Raw genomic sequence first — 20,728 nt, 5'->3', positions numbered from 1 at the left:
CAAACATTTGAGTAACCGGGAGCATACTTTACATAAAGTTGCATTAATTTTTGAAGACACATTATATTATGAAATCACTTATTTTTGATAATCCAGATATGAACAACAAGGCCTTTGATTATACTATCATTCCCCCTATTCTTGTGCCCTCAGGGAAGGAACAAGTGGGATAATTTGATCCAAATGTTAAAATGTAGTTACAGCAGTAGCGGTGTGCATGGTGGGGCAGAGCCACCCTCCTGACACCGCATAGCTACTGCTCACCTGGGCAGGGCTGGACCAGTGGTGAAGTCAGGCCTGTGAGGGACACTGGAGGAGTCACTGCTGACAATCTCTCACTCCCCACTGGTGCATCCATGCAATCCCAACCTTGCCACTGACCCAGCAGTTCCATGGCTCCTCCTCCCTCCCGCCCAGCACAGCTACCGAGCGATAGTCACAATTATTAATACTTCCTAATAGTATAATAAAATCTAATGTATGTATCTTTGATAAAATGACACATCAAACAACACTATTCTCTTCTTAGCCACACATTCTTACTACATAGGGTATAGTTAAATAATATATAATCTTACAAAATGGTTGATTCAAAAAAGGTTATTCTGGAAGCTGTTCAAAATTACTTGATCTACATTTAAAATACATCTTCTTCAGAAAGGCTGAGATCCAACAAAGTGTAAGTGGGCATCCAGTCACACAAGGGGCTTCTCCTTCCTTTTCTTCCCCTGCAGTCCCTGTGAAGAGAACTGGACATCGCACTACGCACATAGATTTCCATTCTGCACACAGGCAGACATCACTGGATGTCATCAATAGGGTGCAAGGGGATATTTGCCAAATGGTTGTATGTGAAAAAGATAAAAGTTTTGAGTATTGCTCAGTCCTAGCCAACTATAGAAGATGCCCCCCCCAATCTACCAAATGTGTCTGGGAAATAAGACCATGTCCACTGGCCCCACCAATGTGGGCATGTCTTGAGCCTTTGTATGTCAAGAAAATGGTTTCCTTGCTTAAGCCTCTGAGTAGAAGCTGGTCTCTGGATAGAAGTATTTCTTACTGAGTGGAATGATCTCATGGAATTGAGGCACCAGCTTTATCTACTTTTGCTGTGCTCCAAGGTCAGGAATGAGGCCTGCTAACTGGGAGAGTTGCTTCAGCTGTGGGAAGGCAGTATATCAAAGTATCAGAAGGTTCTAGTTTAGAAGTCTTCCGATTGGTTAATAAGATTCACCCTAGTTGATGTGCTTTTTAGTATAAAGATAGCCCCATACCTTTTACGTGATAACTTTTGTATCACCTTGCTGGTCATCTCTTCTTTGCTGTGTGCTTTGTTCCTGTGGGATCAATGTTCTTATGGTATGTACAGAGCTAGAACAAGTTAACTTTGTTGTTTTATCCTGGTTTTTAATTTCCAACTGTATTCCCCAACTGATTTTTTAATTGTGCTCCTTATTGGTATTCTGGTGCTCTTTAACTCTGCTATTTTTAATTATTTTAATAAATTGACCTCAATTATAATTAGTGTGTGTCTTCTTGGATAAAGGCTTCGTACTGAATCCAGTTCCTAACCTCTTGGTTACCTGCTACTGGGTAATTTTGTTTGCCTAACGCTCAGGAAGCAGAGAGTCCTGTTTTTAGCTCTTGCTTCTCTGAAATCTTAGGTAAGGTCTGGGAGTCACCTGACCCAGGCTGGTTGGACAGAGGTAGTAGTGGCAGTATACATTGTAGGGTCAGTGTTAGACCCTAGACACTGGGCAACTGCTGAATCATCAAGGACTGGTTCCTGGGTTTTGAGGGCAGGTTTCTGACACATGCATAGACAGCCTTTTCCAATACTTCACTTATGTGGAGTATTGAGATCAGGGCTAAGGATCTGGCCACATTGAGATTGGGGCTAATGGATGTGACCCTACTTCTCCCATATGTATGGGCAGAGCATCTGAAGAACCATAATGGTCTGGATACCTGAAAGACCGTCTTATCCCTTATATACCCAGTCAATCACTGTGCTCTGCAGGTGAGGGACTCCTGCAGATATCATCTTATCAGGAGGTCCATTCTGCACAACATAGGAAATGGACCTTTAGTGTGGTGGCACCTACCCTGTGGAATTCCCTCCCCTTAAATATTAGGCAGGAGCCATCTCTGTTATCTTTTTGGCACATTTTAAAGACTTTCCTCTTTTAACAAGCCTTTTAAGTTGAGACCTATCCCAGTCTGCATCTGTGTTGGAATTGCTTTTAATTTTTTAAAAAATTTTAAACAATATGTTTTTTAACCCTTTTAAAAATATGTTTTTAACGCTTTTTTAAAAAGTGTTTTTAAAGTTGTTTTGTTTTAATGTATTTTAAGGTCTGTTTTTATGATGTTTTGATGTGTTTTTAGTGTATTTGTTTGCTGCCCTGGGCTGCTGCTGGATGGAAGGGCAGGATATACATACATACATAATCAAGAAGTACAACTAACAAATGCATGCACTTTCCATTCTAGGTGCTGCATTTTCATTGCACTTCTGTTAAATTTCACCTTCATTTCTGAATGATGGCCACTATATTATCCCAAATCCTGGTGTGCTCCCACATCAACCTGCCCAATTATTACTATCCTTATTAGAGGCCCTGCTCAGTTTGCCCCCACCTTCTGAGGTGAGGTGGGTAGCAGTGAGAAGCAGGGCCTTCTCAGCAGGGCCTTCTCAGCTGTGGTGCCCCGATTCTGGAATGTCCTTGCTGTCACCATTCATCTGACTTCATCCCTGTTGAACTTTCGAAAGAGACTGAAAATATTGCCTTTCTCCTTAGCTTTTTCATGTGAGATGCTGCTGCTGCCTTTTGTTCTCCAACAGTCTGTTTTAATTGTTGTCATCATTTTAACTGCTTTTATTTTTATGTTTTTAATATGATTTTACATTGTTAGCTGTTTCCTGAACAAGTATTGTTAATACGCAGGACACAAATTCTTTATATTGAGAAACAAGTATCCCCAAAACATTTATTTTAGAATAGGGATATCAAACTTGATTGCTTTGATTAACAAATGAAGGTACAAGGAGAATAGAAACTTCTGCTTGATTTCATTAACAATCCAAACTCAAATTTAATAGTAAATGGCTAAATCTTTATTCTACCAAATGAATTACAAAAGCACTACCAAAACCAAATACAATAACAAGAAATCAATAAAACAACAAAAAGTTAGATGGTTGCTATATTGAATTTCAATATTCTGAAAGTGAACTCACTGTTTCATTTATGATCAGAAAGGTTAGAAGTGAATTAAACATTTGGCTAGTGTTTTTGAATGAAAATGGTAAGTTGACTATTTAGGGTTTTCATGAGGGACAGAATGATTGACACATGGCAAAATGCTCCTTAAAAGCTTCCTATTCAGCTGTGGGGTTTTTTGGGGGGGGGATTAAGCACATCAAAAACATACATGACATCTAAAAATTTCTAAAAAATGTTTAAGTATAGAAATAATAAACTCACCCTCATCAGGTTTGTTCACATAACTCTGCAAAGGATCAATGCCCACTTCCTGCTCTTCAGCTTGTAAAGGATGGCTGGTTTCAGCAATGGAATGATACATAATGACACTTGACACTTTCAACAAGTAGTAATTATCTGGATGAAAAACCAAAAACAAATTATTATTCAATAAGGCCTACTAATTTTGTACTGTATTAAGGCAGCAAAGATTTAAGAAAATTCAATACTATTGGTTCATGTATGGCATGTCCTCTAAACATACTATTAGTTTAGCAGAAATGAATATTGTATTATATTTATTTTTGTACTTTCTTCATGATGTACAGAGCTTCTCTTAATATTTAAACTTTATCCACCTTTCATACAAACCTAGTATTGTTTCCTCTCTGTTATGGTATTAAGTCCATTGATTTCAATGAGTCTACTCTGAGCATGACCACCACCAATATATATCTGTATGTGCATGCATGTTTTGTTAAAAACCGACTCCAGCCCAAGAAATGCATCCCTTGTTCCGGTGATCAGAACAAGGATCCAAATCTAACTGACACGTCATGTTCTGTACCAACACCCGGACATCTCACCCAATGGGTGAGATTTAGCAGAAAGAAAAAATCATTTCTACAGTTGTAAATGAGAAATGTATGAAGCACAATAGTATGCATATGCTAAAGTTGTCTTATTTTACTTTTTAACAGGTTATTGATTTATCTTTGAACAGTGTTCTTAAAGTAACCTTCCAACTTTTAAAGGAAATTGCCACTTTCCCTTATTTTATAGTGCAACTTAACTTAATGCAATGCACATTAAGATTGTGTATCCAGTTCATTCACAATTACTGTTTATAGAAAGATTACTATATAGCAAGAAGATGTGATGATGTCCAGACATTGTTGGATTCAACTCCCATCATTCCTGACCATTGGCCATGCTGGTTGGAGCAAATGGAAAATGTTGTCTAACAACATCTAGAGGACGTGTTGGCTACCACTGCTATATAGAATGAGAAATTGTTATCCCTGTTATCAAAAGAAGAAGCCAGACAATTGTCAAACTCCTTTCCAAAAAGTGTTACAGGCATACCCCGCGTTAAAGTTTGCAATGGGACCGGAGAGTATACTTTAATGAAAATCTACTTTAAGTAAAGCAATAGTCTTCACTTGTACTGCACGCAATCACCACTAGATGGCAGCGGCGTCATGACAATAAAATGTACGTTATTGCAAGGCACGCGAACGTTAAGCGGGGTATGGAGACATATGAAGCATGTATGTTATAGCGAGGCAACGTTAAGTGAAGCAACGTTAAGCGGGGTATGCCTGTATTACAGAACTAACATGCAAAAGGAAGAGACAACATCCAAAGTAGCAATACAAACACCACCAAGACTGTTGGGGGGGAAATTTTCATCAAAAATTTGAATAAACTGTTTTTCAAAAATCAGTGTTCAATGCATATTAACCTAACTACTTTGAATGTCAAACCTGTGACAATTTTAGTTATTTAATTTTTAAACCAAAGCAAATAAAATAGAGCCATTATAGTGACTCATGGGACATTTCTTAGACAAGTAATTATTTACAAGTTAATAAAAGCCTGCCAAACATTGCTCAACTTTTATGTAATGTAATTTAACAAAATAATTACATAATACTTTAAAATATCAATATGTGATTTAGACCTATCATTGTGCTGGCTGTAGATGGAAGCTCACACACACACACACACACACACACACACACACACACACACACACACACACACAGAGCAGTTTAAGAAGCTGTTGGTGCTGATAAAATCCTGGTACCAGAAGACTCTACTGAAACCCATCTGATATATAGTTGTTTTAAAAGATACAATAACTTCATCTCAGAGTTTGAGGAATCTTCTCAAATACTGCATATTACAACATCCACATTTACAGTAAATAATGTACCCTTTCAATCAATGCCTAGTTATGGTAGTACTTCAATAAATGTAAACTTTATCATTTAGAACAGTACCCCAATATATTTCTTCCAAAACTAGAAAATAGTTTTAAGGGAATCCTCATATTCATCTTATGCCAAAATCTAGTAGGCACCACAAAAACACCTTATTTTTTTCAGTCAGGAGAGCGTTCAAACATGTTTGAGCACAGCAAAATAAGCAAGTCATCTTCAGGCTTCATATGGCTTTATCCAGATGTAAATAAAACATTTGAAGTCATCTAGAAATGCCAAGCAGCTCCAGACGTCATCAGAGTTGCTGCTTAAATTCCTAAGAACACAACTGAAGTTAAACACTGAGGTTTTGTCACTTCCAAATTCTGAACGCACAAAATGTATTTTTGCTTTATCTGCATTTGCAGGATACATCAACCTTTTTAACGCCAAATCATCTGTTCTCTTTACATATTCCCTTTCATCCTAAATCAAATTCAGTCTCAAAAGTGAAACATACATGTTCAAGAGCCAAACTATCTGCATTCTTTCGTAACTTTTGTGCCAACCTATGTTCACTGCTGCAAAACTTTCACATGTGAAAACGTTAGGGGCCTTGACTCAAAACAAGGAATGAATTATATTAAATTAATACTCAGTTGAATGATGCCAAAATGTGGATTAGCACCCATATTCTCTGCAGAAATCCACCACTCCGGATTGGGAAATGCAACAGCAAGATGGAATGCTTTGGAGGATATTCAGCCACATCACCTTTATTATTTTCAATTATTTTCTCTTCCTCTTATATTTTCTTGAGTGTGGACAATGAGTTGGAGCAAATGATGAAGATAAAGTTTCCTTTAAGGAAGATTCCTGCAATGTCTGAAATTAATCCCTTCCTTAAGATAAAACGTATGGTATATAACTCTGTTGCTAGAGTACTTCAGCCCTGACCCTAGAATTAAAGGCTATAAAGCATCAAGGTGATTTACACCAGCAATTTAAATCACCAAGGGAAAAAAGGCCAATTTAAATCAATGATATAAAATTTAAAAATCCTATTATTTAAATACTTCCTAAATAAAAGTGCATGCTAATTGGCTGCTATTACCATAAAAATATTAATTTAAAACTGAATAGAGCCTTTAAACAATCTCAGATGATACATTATAAGTTTCTATTCTTAGATAATGTAATGCTCATGAACATGTCATGCATTAGAATTACACTCACAGCACACACGTCTGTAGAAAATCTTCAGGTGAAAGACCAAATGAAACATTGGTTTGGATTCCCTGTTTCAGAGAGTTGAGAGACACTCGAGTGTGAAACAATACAGCAGGGCAAACTGCAACTATAGAAGGGAGAGGATGTGTGAATGTAAGTGCCTTCTATTTATGTAGGGATTCAAATTATACAGATCTGTTCACACATCAGTACTTCTTTCTTCATGGACAATGCTTCCTGTTTCACAAAGGGATGCTGAGAGCATGGCATGTTCAATAGACCGCAGAATCATGCAAATAGTAAATGTAAGAAACTACATTTTGTGTTCATTTCATATATTTATAATTCATTTTTCTACCAATGCAAAGTCACTTGCTAAACGATCTATGCATGTTATACAAATACAGAACTACAATGGACTCATTACAAAGTCATGTTTATTGTACAGCCACGAGAGTGGCTGTATGCTAGAGTCAGCATGATTTTTTTGCACTCTGCAATGTTAAATTGAAAATACCCCCATGCCATTCTTATGCTTTCCATAAGCTCATTTCAAAACAAAACCTTACAAAACATATAGTCCTGAACTCAAAAACACTTGCTTAATAACAACCCTCTAAATTTTCATGGTGATACACAAACAGTCAGAGGAAATCGAGAGTTCAAAGTGTAAAATGAGAGAGGAAAAAAACCAGACCCCTTTTGGACTGTTTTGTCAGAGTTCTCATAATTAATTAAAAATCAGTCATGTTCACAGAGTACCTGTAATTCTATTATTGACCTTGCCCCATACTTTGACCTTCATCGTCTGCAGTTTAAAAGTTAAAAAAATGCCTGGCTAATTTTTAATTAATTTAAGAAAATTTGCATTGAACTCAATGATAATGTCAGGCATGCTCAGTAAGAACCAACGGTGTTCTAAAAGTGTGACTCACAACTGCTGGGCTTGCCTTATCAGGGGGCCACACCCACACCAGACCTTTATTTCACTTTAGACAGTCATGGTTTCCCCCAAAGAATCCTGTGAAGTGTAGTTTGTGAAGGGGGCTGACAGAAGACTCCTATTCCCCTGACAGAGCTCCAGTGGCCAGAGTGATTTTACAGTCAGCCGCTCTGACTGAACCTCTGTGAGAGGAACAGGGCATCTCCTAGCAACTCTCAGCACCCTTCACTAACTACACTTCCCAGGGAGAAGCCATGACTGTCTAAAGTGAAATAAAGCTCTGGTGTGGATGTGGCCAGGGACAGCTTTGGTTTAAATTTGGGTGGGAGGCTGCATGTGCCTGCTGTAGAATAAAAAGGTGGGGGGAACCCTGAAAAAGAATACTGTTCACAATGTTTTCCTTTTGGAAGGGAAAGGGGCTTCCCCTCTGCCCAGTGCACACCCACCCAATCTCCTCCCCTCCCCCTCTTCTTCCTGCTCTCCTCCTCCCTCCCTCCCCTCAGTCAGTTTCACCTATCCTAAGCATGATTGCACAGGAGTAAATTCCACTGAACTCAAAAAGCATGCAAATAATAAAACCTGCCCTCCCCTCCTTCTCCCTCCTATCCCCTCCCTCTTGCTCCTTCCCTCCCCTTCCTTCATCCCTCCCCATCCCCTTCCAGAGGCACATGTTACCAAATTCTTCCAAGCTACACAGGAAGTGGATTGGATTGTGAAAGACCAACTCAAATTGTGTTTGCATTTTGACAAATTTGTTGGGCAGTCTCAACAGTATCTCAGAGAGGAGGTCAGGTCTCTTGCTCCCCTGGTGCATTCACTATAGTTGCTCAATTTCCCTGCTTTTTAAAGTTTGATAGAAATATCTGTTGGCTACAGGTACGTTCTTAAACCACAAGGTTTTTTGCCTATTAGTGAATTCTTATAAAGATTGCAAGGTAACTGCAATTAGTTATTTTACTTACAAAACTGATTGACATATCAATTGAAAACTTACAATATATTCTGTATATAGTACTCTGCAACCTATTTTAAATAGTAATTACTTCTCTGTGTGTAACTAAACGTTTATTATGTATTTGTAAAAGTATGTTGTTAAAACTGTTTACAATTTGCCTTTCACCTAAAAATGTCAGCAAAGGCGGCGTATTAAAAACAATATAGGCTGTATCCAACTACTCAGAGTAGACCCACTGGAATTAATGGGCATAAGTTAGTCATGTCCATTAATTCTAATGGATGTACTTTGAATATGACTAGCTTTGGGTACAACCCTATAATACAAATATTTTCAAAAGTACCCAATACTAATTATCAACATTGATCATAGCTGCAGACACAAGAGCACCAAATGAGCTCTTTGGAAGACTGCCAACTCAGCCTGGGGTTGAAAAGCCAAGGAAGGAGGAGGACAATCCTTTACAAGATATGGGTTCAATAGCCTCAGTGATAGGCGGCCTTATCCTGAACATCACCCTTGTGCTCCAAAGATCTCAACACATGGAAAGTTATATATGGAGGATACAATCTATTTAAGGCTTTAAGGTTAAATAAGTTCTCATATCAACTGAAGACAACCAAGTTATTGCAACTGATGTTATATACTCCATTTGCCCTGAACCAATCAAAACCCTAGTGCAGGGGTAGCTAATGTGGTTTGGACTACAATTCCCATCATCCCTGACCACTGGACATGCCGGCTGGGGCTGATGGAAGCTAGAGCCCAAAACACCAGGACAGCTTCCGGTTGGGTACCTCTGCATAGTGGCTGCATGAATCAGTTACAGTTTCTGGACACTTTCCAAAAGCAGTCCCACATACAGCATATTACAACAGTTTAATCTAGATGCAACTCAAGCATGAATCAGTGCAGGAAAACCATTTTAATCCTTGAAAGTAGTTCTGAACCAGAAATACTACTCAGATTATTTAAGATACTGTAACTAACTACAGGTTTGCAAAAATAATTGTTGTGGAGAATGCCTATAACCAAAACATCTGGTGCTATGAGTAAAGACTTGCTTTCGACTATATGTACACTAAAATTGTCACCTTACCTTTAGGATCAGACAGGTCACAGCATTCTGAAATTTAATTTTATGTCATTTAAAAACAACAAAACTGCAGCTATCAACAGCATTCCCAAGTAAACAGATGCTTTATTAAGCAAAGTAGTGGGCAATTGCTCTGGATGTTTTATTCTACATATAAAAAAGTGAGATCCCTTTTGATTTTTTTTTACTTCAAGATGGAATAGTTAATTGTAACAGAAAGAATCATCATGGAATTTCTGAATTCCTAAAACTACAATCCTAATCGCACTTATCTGAGAGTAAGTCCTATTTAACTCAATTGAACATTTCTGAGCAGACATGTAGAGGATTGCACTTTCAGGTGGAGTTTTAGCATTATTATCTAGGTGGAAGAAAAATGTTGTTTCAGAATTCTTGCTCAATAATATGCTTCATACGCTCTACTTAGCAAAAATTCAGTAATATTACGTTTGATTAATGCTCACAGAGATTCTGTTTCAAAAGAGTTTCTACACTTCTCATAGAAGAACAGTAATATCCCTTAAAATAAGTTACTGATGTGTATATTTAAGTAGAGACTAAGGGCACAAAATGTATTCAAAAGTTTATATGTACAAATAAGTTTGAAAAGGGAAGGTATGCTTTAAAGCAGGAGTTCCCAACCTTTATGAGTACAGGATCCCCTTTATAAGCTCAAACAATTTCATGACCCCCCCAATTGTAATTTTAGCCTCTGTTAATTGAAAAAATGATGCATGGCAAAATCACATATTCAAATATCCCTTTCCATAAAAAGCTCCCTGTATACAGGGAGGTGTTGCCACCTTCTCTTAATGTAAAGGGCCATCAAATTGATATCCCTCCTCATAGTCTAAAGATTTATAGTCCTGTCTCCCAACACCAATTGGTTACAATGTTGGACTAAGATCCAGGTTCAAATCCCCACCCAGCCATGAAGCCAACTGGGTGACCTTGGGCCAGACACAGTCTCTCAGCCTGACCTATCTCACAGGGTTGGTGTAAGGAGAAAATGGAAAGAGGGGGCTATGTGCACCACCATGAGCAACTTGGAGGAAAAGTGGGATATAAATGCAGTAATAATTAAATACATTCATTTCAGCTGTAGTATGTGGACCCCAGCGTCAGCCAACCTACTGAGCTTTTAAAAATATAACAACAATAAAGAAGCAGCAATGTGGCAGTGGTAGGGATGCTAGCTTGTGAAGACAAAAGGGTAGATAGATTGAGTAGGGAGGTTAGTGCTTTTAAGCCTAGAGTGGTTTCGGCCAGATAGGCAACACAAAAATTAAATTTATTATTATTTATTATTATAAGCCTTGGGATGATTATCAGAACCAATCACTTGGTTAGTGTACACTTGGGGAATGAGAGCGGAGCAGAAGCCAGATCAGCACATGCACACAAACACACCGGCCCCTCCTGCAAGCATCTGCAGGCATGCATGTGTTTGGGCACGTGGGAGGGGGGAAGCCCTCAACTGCCACAGCATCTTGGAGAGAGAGATTTGGGGGGCAGAGAGTAGATGGAAGAAAGGGGGGATACTGGCACACACACACAGCCTCAGAGATGAGGGGCAAGCAAGTCCTGAGCTTCCTCACTGCTCCTTGGTTCCGTCTGGGACAAAGGCGAGATCTGGGCAGCCTTGCAAATAAAAATAAATTTTAAAAGGAGATGGGAGTGAATCAGGAGTCAAGAAAGTCAGGCAGGCTGGCTGCCAGGAAGGAAGGGGGAAAGTTGCCTTTCTTTGCAGCCTTGCTTCTTTTTGCTTCACAAAAAGCCCTCTTCTCTCCTTCGGTGTAAGGGTGTATGGGAGTCGGTGATAGTAATCCCTTCTTCTTCCTGGTAGCTCCACCCTCAGCCTCTTTTGGCATCTGCCATGTGTTTTATAGGCAGAAGCCTGCCTTTGGCATGCTTGAAAGATGCTCTGGCACTTCAGCCTCAGTCCTCCCCTCTTGTTTGGAGCAAGGGGGAGGTGTCATCTGCAGCAGCAGTGGGGAGCAGACAGTGTCCAGGGAATGAAGACTTTTTTAAAAAAAAATTAATAAATAGTTCATTTCTTTACTGTTTGCGGCCCCTCTGGATTACTTCACGACCCCCTGGGGATCACAGCCTTGGTATAAAGTTAAGTGTGCTGCTACACACAAACAGTTCTACCTTCACTGATTAATGACTGGCTGAAACATAAGACAGATTCCTGAAGAGTGGTCCTTATTGGAGTGAAACTGTCAAAAGAACTTCAGATCAGTGCAGGCATCCAACCACCGAGAATCATGTTTATGATTGCTAAATGTAGGCTAAGGTTTCAACTCCTGACAAAGGATTTGGGTTACCAAAAAGTAAATACTTTACCACTGGACTCCTGAAACTGCACAAAACTGAAAAGGATTTTATGGGTAAAAGACATCATAGCATATGCAATTATCATGCTTTAACTTGGATTCCTGCATTGAGCAAGGGGTTAGACTTGATGGCCTTATAGGACCCTTCCAACTCTGTTTTCCTATGATTCTATGACTACCACAGTTGCACAATCCACACTGAAGGAACACTTCAATGGTTTCATACACTAAAATGATCTTTATTATCCTTTCTGTGCCTATTGAAGATCTTCCTTTTTTGGCAAGCTGTTAAGTGGAGACTTTTATCCCAGTCTATATCTGTATTGGATTTGAAATCATTTTATATAGGAAATTTATAGAGAGAGTTGGTATTTTTATTGTTAAATTGCTTTGAGCTGCTTTATAGGAAACAATTTACAAACATATTTATAATAGAATAGAATTGTAAAAGCAGTTGTTGCTAAGCAGCTCAATTCAGCTGGAACTCTGAATATGCCCTGAAACTGTTTAGTTTGGCTTTGCTCTGTGTAATCAGCATTGTGCCATTGCAAAGTAAGTGCAAACGCAACAGTAGTTTAAGCCAAATCTCCTTCCATAGCAGCAGCCATGTATAGAATTGAATATGCATAGACCAGAACACAAGTGCAAGGCTATTCAATCCCTGGAACCTTTGCCTTATCTATTGCAAGGATATACTTCTATTCAGCTATTGATTAACTCTGAGAAAGAAAGAAACAAGCACAGTAATTGGATGCAGTCTAAATGTGTATTTCCTGAAAAATGCCACTTCTCCACAAGTGACACCTCAGTTCCCTGGCTCTGAGTTCTCATTGGCTCCTTATGACTTCCCTCTCATTCTATAGTAGGAAACTATGCCCCATGTCACTTCAAGGTCTGACCCCAGCTCCAACTCTGTGGATGTTTGTGAGAGCTAGATACGTCTTCAGCTTAGCGAGATATGTCTCCTGGTTTCCTCTTCGTCCCTCTGCCTCTCAGCCATGTTTGTTATTTTCTTCAGTGTTGTCCCCGAAGGAAAGCTTTTTTTCTATTTTTGGAACTTTACTGAGGGTTCATATGGCTTGGCTCAAGGGCTGCCTTATGAGGGCTGTCCTCACCTAAGCCTATTGGGTATCCATTCAGAAAGCTAGCTGTCTCTGCAAACTGTAAAGAGTTCCCCACTTGATTTTTGAATCACTGCAAGAAATTCGGACTCAGTTACGACCATGTCCTGCAGGTTATGGTTAAACTTTCCTCAGGACAGGTAATTATTAATTTATTGCTTCTCCTTCCACACTCTCCGTTTCTCATTTCCCTTCTCTTAGTGGCTTGCAATCTGTGTATTGTCCAAATTCTAGTCACTTGCATTCAATCTTTTCCCCCTGGTGCATATAAGCTTCCACTACAACTCTGCTGATTTCATAGTGCTCATCCCTACTCCATATAAGGCAATCTCTCTGTGCCATCTATTTCTGTATCGGCGGGGTATAAATGTAATAAATAAATAGTAGGAACTTTTCAAGCATATGGACCAAGCAACACCAGCTTGTGTAGCCTGTGTAACTTACAACAACTAACCATTTGCTATTTTGTTTTCTGTACTGGCACTTAAAAGATATTAAATCATTTTACTCACTCTTCACCATTTTCTGTTAATGTTTTAATTATCATAACGCTTGTGGTTTTTGCTAATTCCTGTAAGAAAGCAAGAGAGTATTGACAGGTTTAAATTGGTAGTAATCTAGTACAGTAGCCACTGTGGTACACGATCAACTTCAGAGTAAAAGGTCCCCAAAGTGATACTTCCATTAGAATGCATGCAAGGTATGGGTTTATGTGTAAGTGTGAATACACAGATGGGCATATCAGTTAACAGAGTCAGCTGCTTCACCATTTTTGATGTTTGAAACAGAGTTCCCACACTTCTGAGAGAGCAACCTTTTTAGCTATCACTTATTTCTGTTTTATTATTATTTAAAGAGACACACAAATATTATACGCATACAAAAAACAGCAAATATAAATACAAAAAAACCCTTAACATAGAAAGTGGGAGGGAAAGAGGGACAGAAGTATTGTTACAATGTTCCCAACAATATCTATAGTTCCTTGTTTACTGGGAAGAGCGATTGTGAAACTTTCAGAATTGTAGTTCTGTGAGGGGAATATGGATTTTCATAACAACTCTAAGCACTCTTAACAAACAATTGTTCCTAGATTTTTTGGGGGTAAGCCATGACTAGCAGACCTGGAAAGCATGTGCTTAGTAAACTTGCATGGTCCTAACCAGCACTTCATTCCTAGAGAATGAAGAATGCTAATTTCCATCAAAGATATGCAGGAAGAGTTAGATCATTGCTCTATTTGACTCAGTATCTACACTGCTGTTCTTCAACCTTGTGTCCCCAGATGTGGTTAGACTACAACTCCCATTGGCTAAGCTGGCTACAGCTGATGGGAATTGTAGTCTGACAACATCTGGGGACCCAAGGTTAAAGAACAGTGGTCTATACCATATACAGACTCCAGGGTTCCAGACAGAAGCCTTTTCCTACCCCTACCTGGAGGTGTCAAGGATTGGAACCTGGGGCCTTTTGCATTTAAAGCATGTGCTCTACTACTCAGCCACAGCCCTTACTGTGCATCACATGGGGTTACACAACCTGCTATCCTACTATATTTATTTCTTACATTTATACCCCACCTTTCTTTCACCATACAAGCGGTTCCCAGCGGTCTCCCATCCAGGCACTGACCACACCCAAACTTGTTTAGCTTCAGTAAGGTGGTAGCCTCATGTGCCTTCAGCCTGGGGCCGATCTGTACTTTCCCCTATTATATACAACAACTTCCTATACAACTGAAACCATAAAATTACACTAGGAAAAGCCAGTGAAGAGACAGCAAAAACTGATACATTCCTTATATAGATGGAGGCTGAAGCCAGGATTTATAGGAATCACTGAATAATCAGCACCTGTAAAACCTTCTGAAGTGTTTTCACAAAGAGGAAAAAAGAAAGAAAAGAAATTCAATGCAAATATTCTTTTGAAGTGTTTGACTATATCCTCTAAACAAAGAAGTTCTTATGCAGGGCAAACAAAAGGATGCACGCAGGCCGAAATGTTCTATATTTCATAGGTTTTAGATGTGCAAGTGAACAATCCCTACTTGAAAAATACCTTGTCTTTAGCAACCTCTACATGGAGATGATGGGCATTAATTCTCTTAGTCTCCATTACATGCAGCAAGAAAAGTAATCAAGCACTGGTTTCTTTCTTATTCACCTACCAAGCTTCTTTCATAATTCACTACTAGCCATCTATCACTGAGGAAGTGTTTCCTTTAGATATATAAAAAATGCACAATTTGACACATTTTAGATAGTGCAAAGCAAGCATGTTTTCTTTCATAAGCTGTATCAGATTATATAGATCATTAAAATGGAATGATGGAAATAAAAAACCCGTCTAATGCTATGAAGTTGATCAGCTGGATTCCAAAATGAAGTGCATGAGCTCATGTCACCAAATGACTTGTCGCTAGTTACTTGCAAACCAAGTGATTATGAAGTGCCATTAATTTTCATTCCATTTAGTAAAAATTCTAGTCTTTTAGATACAAGTCTGATCTTTAATACAAAATAGAGTCACATTGGGCTTTAAATAAGTTAATTAAGTATTAAAATCAATCATGTGGAAGTCTTAATATTTAATATTGTTAGATTGTGCATCAAAGTGGTTTTATTATTTATTTACTCAAAACCTTTCCAGAATACTTCATTTTGCATCAGGGGGTCTGTATCTCACAAGATAAATGCATTTACACTGCCAAATAAATTATATATAAAACCATTTGTCTTAATACATGTCATTCAATATTAAATATTACCCATTGGTACCACCCTGAAACCTTAATCCATTTTTACCAACCACACGTTTGTATTATTCAAATGTTGTCTATTAAATAATTGTCTCTGGAGCCATAGAGCAGAAGTACATACTCTAAGAACAATCATCACAGGAGTTTTAAAACGCTGTCTGAAGATTTAACTCTATACTCTTTTGTGTCTTACCAGCACTTAACACAAAGGGTATATGCTTTGTGGTGAATTAAAATGTCAGGCATGGAAGATAACATGAATTGGCTTGAATATTAATAAAAAATGTCACCATAAGCTCAGGTATAGATTTTAAAATTTTGGTATTACAATTAAAGGAAAGAATCTGCATAAAACGATCCTAGAACTTTTATAGCATCCCAGCCTGAGGGTTAGCTCAAGAGTTGAAGGTCAAACCAATGCCTTCAGCACTGCCTCATTGTATAATGTGTGAGGCATGCCACCCATCCTCCCATAGTAAATGGGGAAGTGAATGTTGCTGGTTCACTTGTGAGGTGCTTTGTCTCTCTTGCTGAACATATCACAGACTAAAAAGAAGAAGGAACAAAATCCTCTCTCAGTCTTATGCTCAAGTATCCCAGGACTAAAATCCCTCATCTCCAGAGACTCCAGCTCTGAATCACTCTTTTAAGAAAGACCCATTCAATTGTTGAGCCAGATAAAGGGTTTTGCTGGGTACAATTCATGTGACAGAAGGACCAAAGGAACTAAAAAATGCTCTTCAAGCTCCTGGGGAAGAAATCACCCTAAAATTATGTGCTTCAAAATCCAGGTTGACCATAATGAGGCAAGCCACTAAGGAGACCATACCCCCCAACAGGATATCTCATGGAACCTCAAACGTTGAGAAGCAGCTATACCTTACTTGCACATCAGGAACAGTATCCCACTGAAGAAAGGTGAAAAAGAACCCTAATACACGAGTACAGAAGCCTGAACAGAGAACTACTGGACTTTTTATTGTTTGTTGTTTGCTGTCCTGGGCTCCCTTAGGAGGAAGGGCAGGATATAAATTTAACAAACGAACAAACAATCTGCTTAACAGTAGGTACAGTCATTCATAACGATACTTTACTTCTTTCAAAGTGTTCTATTTGTATCAAAGAAACCAACTGAAAAATGTAGATTTATTTATAAAGCAAGGTACCCAACTAACTCATTAAGTTAGCACAAGGTTGTCCATTTAAGAACACAAGATGAGCCTGTTGCATCAGGCCAATGGGCCATCTAGTCTGGCATCCTGTTCTCACAATGGCCAACCAGACGCCTATGGGATGCCCTCAAGCAGGACCTGAGCACAAGAGCACTTCCCCCTTCTAAAGTTTCCAGCAACTGGTATCAGAAGCATGCTGCCTCCAACTATGGAGGTAGAGCATAGCCATCATGGCTAGTAGCTACTGATAGCCTTATCCACCATGTATTTGTCTACTCCTCTTTTAAAGCCATCCAAGTTGGTGGCCATCACTGCCTCCTGCGGGAGCAAATTCCATAGTTTAACTATGTGCTGTTTGAAGAAGTACTTTCTTTTGACTGTCCTGAATCTTCCAACGCTGAGCTTTTTACGATGTTCATGAGTTCTAGCATTGTAAGAGAGAGAGAAAACATTTCTCTCTCCATTTTCTCCATGACATGCAGAATTTTATACACTTGTGCAAGAGAACGTCTCACCTCCCCCACCCCCATTGTGCCAGAGGGTTGGGGAAAACCCTAGAATAGATTTGGAGGGTGCATAGGTGAAGGAGAGGTGGGAAGGTTCCTTCATGCAAGCATAAATCCTTGCACTGAAGGAGTTATTTGGATACCACCCAAAGTATTTTATTTACAGCATTAAATTTTAACAGTAAGAAAAATAATTTAAATATAAAATAAACATAAAATCAAAACCTACATAAATACAACAAAAACAAGACTTGCTGCACCTGCAAAGTTAAAACACGTTTTAAAATTGAGAGGTCCAGACTACATAAATTATTTTAAAGGCCTTGGTAAACAGAAAGATCTTCACCCAGTGCCACAATGTGAATATGTTTCATGTTTAAAAAATGTAAGAAGAGATTACATAGATCAATAGGAATAAACAAACATTCAAAAGCAATGTTTATACTAAAAATGTCCATTTAATTTATAGAATAAAAGATTTGGGATATGACAACAACATTTATTTATTTAGCTAGTTCATTTATATCCCACCTTTTCCCCAGAGCTGGGACTCAAGACGGCTTACAAAAATTAAAACAAATACAGTTAAAAACGTATCAGTAAAACACACAGAAAATTATATTTAAAATGTAATTAAACTATTAAAAACACAGCAATTTAAAAATACAGAAAATAAAAAAATCAGTAAAACAACACCCTACTAATAGCCCTTACAGTCAGTTCCCAAAAGCCTGTTGGAATAGAAAAGTTTTCACCTGCAAAAAGGACAGCAGAGAGGGAGCCAGTCTAACCTCAGATATTTTAGTATAATTAGCTATGGAGTGCTTTCAATCAACTTTCTTTGGTGTACCAACTATTACCATTACTAGATAAGGATAAGTTAGCCATATTTACATGCTGGTGACCTTGAGGCTTAGCTACTGCTCCACGAGCTAGAGGGAGCCCCAGCTGACAAAGCATCAAGGCGAGTTAAGCAGCAGAGCGAAAAGAGGGTAAGTAGCTCCCATTTATTCCATTATTTAATTGAAGTAAAACAGCTCAGAACAATAACTAATAAGGGCAGCCCAAGGTCACCCTGAGCTAGGAGCCAAATCCTGAAAGAACCTATATCTTAGGAGACAGATCCTAGGAGAAGGAAGCCTATAGAAAGCTAGTGTTCAACACCACCCTAGCAGGAAAGCTTCAGGGGACACTGTAAACAAGGCTAAATTCCAGTCGGAGAGAAGGGGGAAAAGGAAACTCCACCGACACATACAGGGAGAGAGTCAGCTCAGTCCTTGCTAAAAAGGGCAGCTTCAGCCTTCCTGAAACACAACCACAAGCTCTGTTTCCCTAGGTTAAAGAAAGGTCAGGCTGTTCTAGGTGGGAAAACAACAAACACAAAAGACTTGCCTGGAAGGCGCAGCCCCTTGCTGAGATTAAAAGCAGCCAAAAGCTTAAACAGCCCCGCCCCTCACTCAGGAAGGAAGAAAGCCTGAGAGAATACTAAAGAGTTAAGCCCCAGCTGATAGCCATCAGCCTCAAGTAACACATCATTGGCTGGCAGCAGTAGCTGGGAGGAATCAGCCACACATATAAAGTCAGAGCACCCTAGCGAGGGAGCCTGCTCCACGAGCTAGAGGGAGCCCCAGCTGACAAAGCATCAAGGTGAGTTAAGCAGCAGAGCGAGTTCGGCAGCAGGGTGAGGAGGCCAGGGCCCCCCACTCTGCCCGTCTGTTCCCTGACCTCAACTAAACTGCAGTCTCCAACCCATTGACGTAATAAACCTTAAACAAAACTAAGCAGGTAAGAAGCCAGCAGGGGTGTGGGGGCTTTCCAGTGTTTTGCACCGCCTGCAGTATGTACGACTATCTGCCTGTTGGACAGAAGTCGTGGGTATGCTCTCGGTGCAATGAGCTCCTGGCTCTCCGGGAACGACTTCATTTCCTTGAGGCCAAGGTGGCGGACCTGTAAAAGCGGAGAGAGGCAGAGAGGTGTGTGGAGGAGGCCTTCAGGGACGTTATAGCTGTGTCCCACTCCAGCGATGATAGCTCTCCTGCTATCATGGACAACGATGGTTTTGGGGAAGGAGAGCATCCAGCTGAGGAAGAGGGAAACGATCCCTTAGAAGGGACCCATTCCTTGGGGGATGAGCAGCTATCCTCTCGTGCCGAGGACATATCTCCAGGGGGTGGAGGGATCCTTGTAGTGGGTGATTCGATCATTAGGAACATAGACAGTGGGGTGTGTGATGGGCGTGTAGACTGCAAGGTGTTTTGCCTGCCTGGTGCGAAGGTTGCAGATATCGCCCGTCGTTTAGATAGTTTGGTAGACAGTGCTGGGAAGGAGTCAGTGGTCGTGGTGCACGTTGGCACCAACGACATGGGGAAATGCAGCCGTGAGGTCCTGGAAGCAAAATTTAGGTTGCTAGGTAGGATGCTGAAAGCCAGGACCTCCAAGGTGGCTTTCTCTGAAATGCTACCGGTTCCACGCGCAGGACCAGCCAGACAGGCTCAGCTTCACAGTCTCAATGCGTGGATGAGACGATGGTGTCGGGTGGAAGGGTTTGGATTTGTTAGGCACTGGGGAACATTTTGGGACAAGCCGGGCCTGTACAAGAGGGACGGGCTCCACTTGAACCAGAATGGAACCAGACTGCTGGCACTTAAAATTAAAAAGGTGGCAGAGCAGCTTTTAAACTGACTGAGGGGGGAAACCCGACAGGAGCTGAGAAAGGTCCGGTTCGGAATAAACCTCCCCCCTGGGATAAAAACCAAAGAAATGATGAAATTTTAAAAGGGGTAGGCCTAGAAGTAGGCATTGTGAGAGCAGGGGCACAGGATATAAATTCAGAAGAGCAAAATTACCACAGGCCTAACCACAAGTGCCAAAGACACTTGAAGAGAGACACTGCTTACAAGTGCCTGTACGCTAATGCTAGGAGCCTGCGAACCAAGATGGGAGAACTGGAGTGCTTGGTCTTAGAGGAGAGCATTGATATAGTGAGCATAACGGAGACCTGGTAGAATGGAGAAAACCAGTGGGATACGGTTATCCCTGGATATAAACTATATCGGAAGGACAGGGAAGGATGTATTGTTGGCAGAGTCGCTCTATACGTGAAAGAAGGCATTGAATCCAGCAAGCTCGAAACCCCAAAAGAGGCAGACTCCTCCACAGAATCGTTGTGGGTGGTGATACCATGCCCCAGGAGGGACT

General features: G+C 39.9%; 1 protein-coding gene across 6 annotated transcripts in view; it reads right to left on the bottom strand.

Moving 5' to 3' along the window:
• Positions 1 to 20,728, bottom strand: part of TBC1D5 (TBC1 domain family member 5) — a 741,088-nt gene that overhangs the window by 244,508 nt on the left and 475,852 nt on the right. For 5 of the 6 annotated variants that reach the window (XM_061587418.1, XM_061587420.1, XM_061587415.1 and 2 more), the window contains one exon: positions 3,489 to 3,623. In XM_061587418.1, coding sequence (XP_061443402.1) covers positions 3,489 to 3,588 — 100 coding nt within the window. In that variant the 5' untranslated portion in view covers positions 3,589 to 3,623. Of the gene's footprint in view, positions 1 to 3,488; positions 3,624 to 18,424; positions 18,444 to 20,728 lie in introns of those variants that run through there. The other variant, XM_061587419.1, reaches the window with a different exon arrangement.

Source organism: Rhineura floridana, chromosome 10, assembly GCF_030035675.1.
Source record: "Rhineura floridana isolate rRhiFlo1 chromosome 10, rRhiFlo1.hap2, whole genome shotgun sequence".
Lineage (NCBI taxonomy): Eukaryota > Metazoa > Chordata > Lepidosauria > Squamata > Rhineuridae > Rhineura > Rhineura floridana.
Note: the sequence above shows the minus strand (reverse complement) of the source record. Positions and strands in the feature narration are given on the sequence as shown.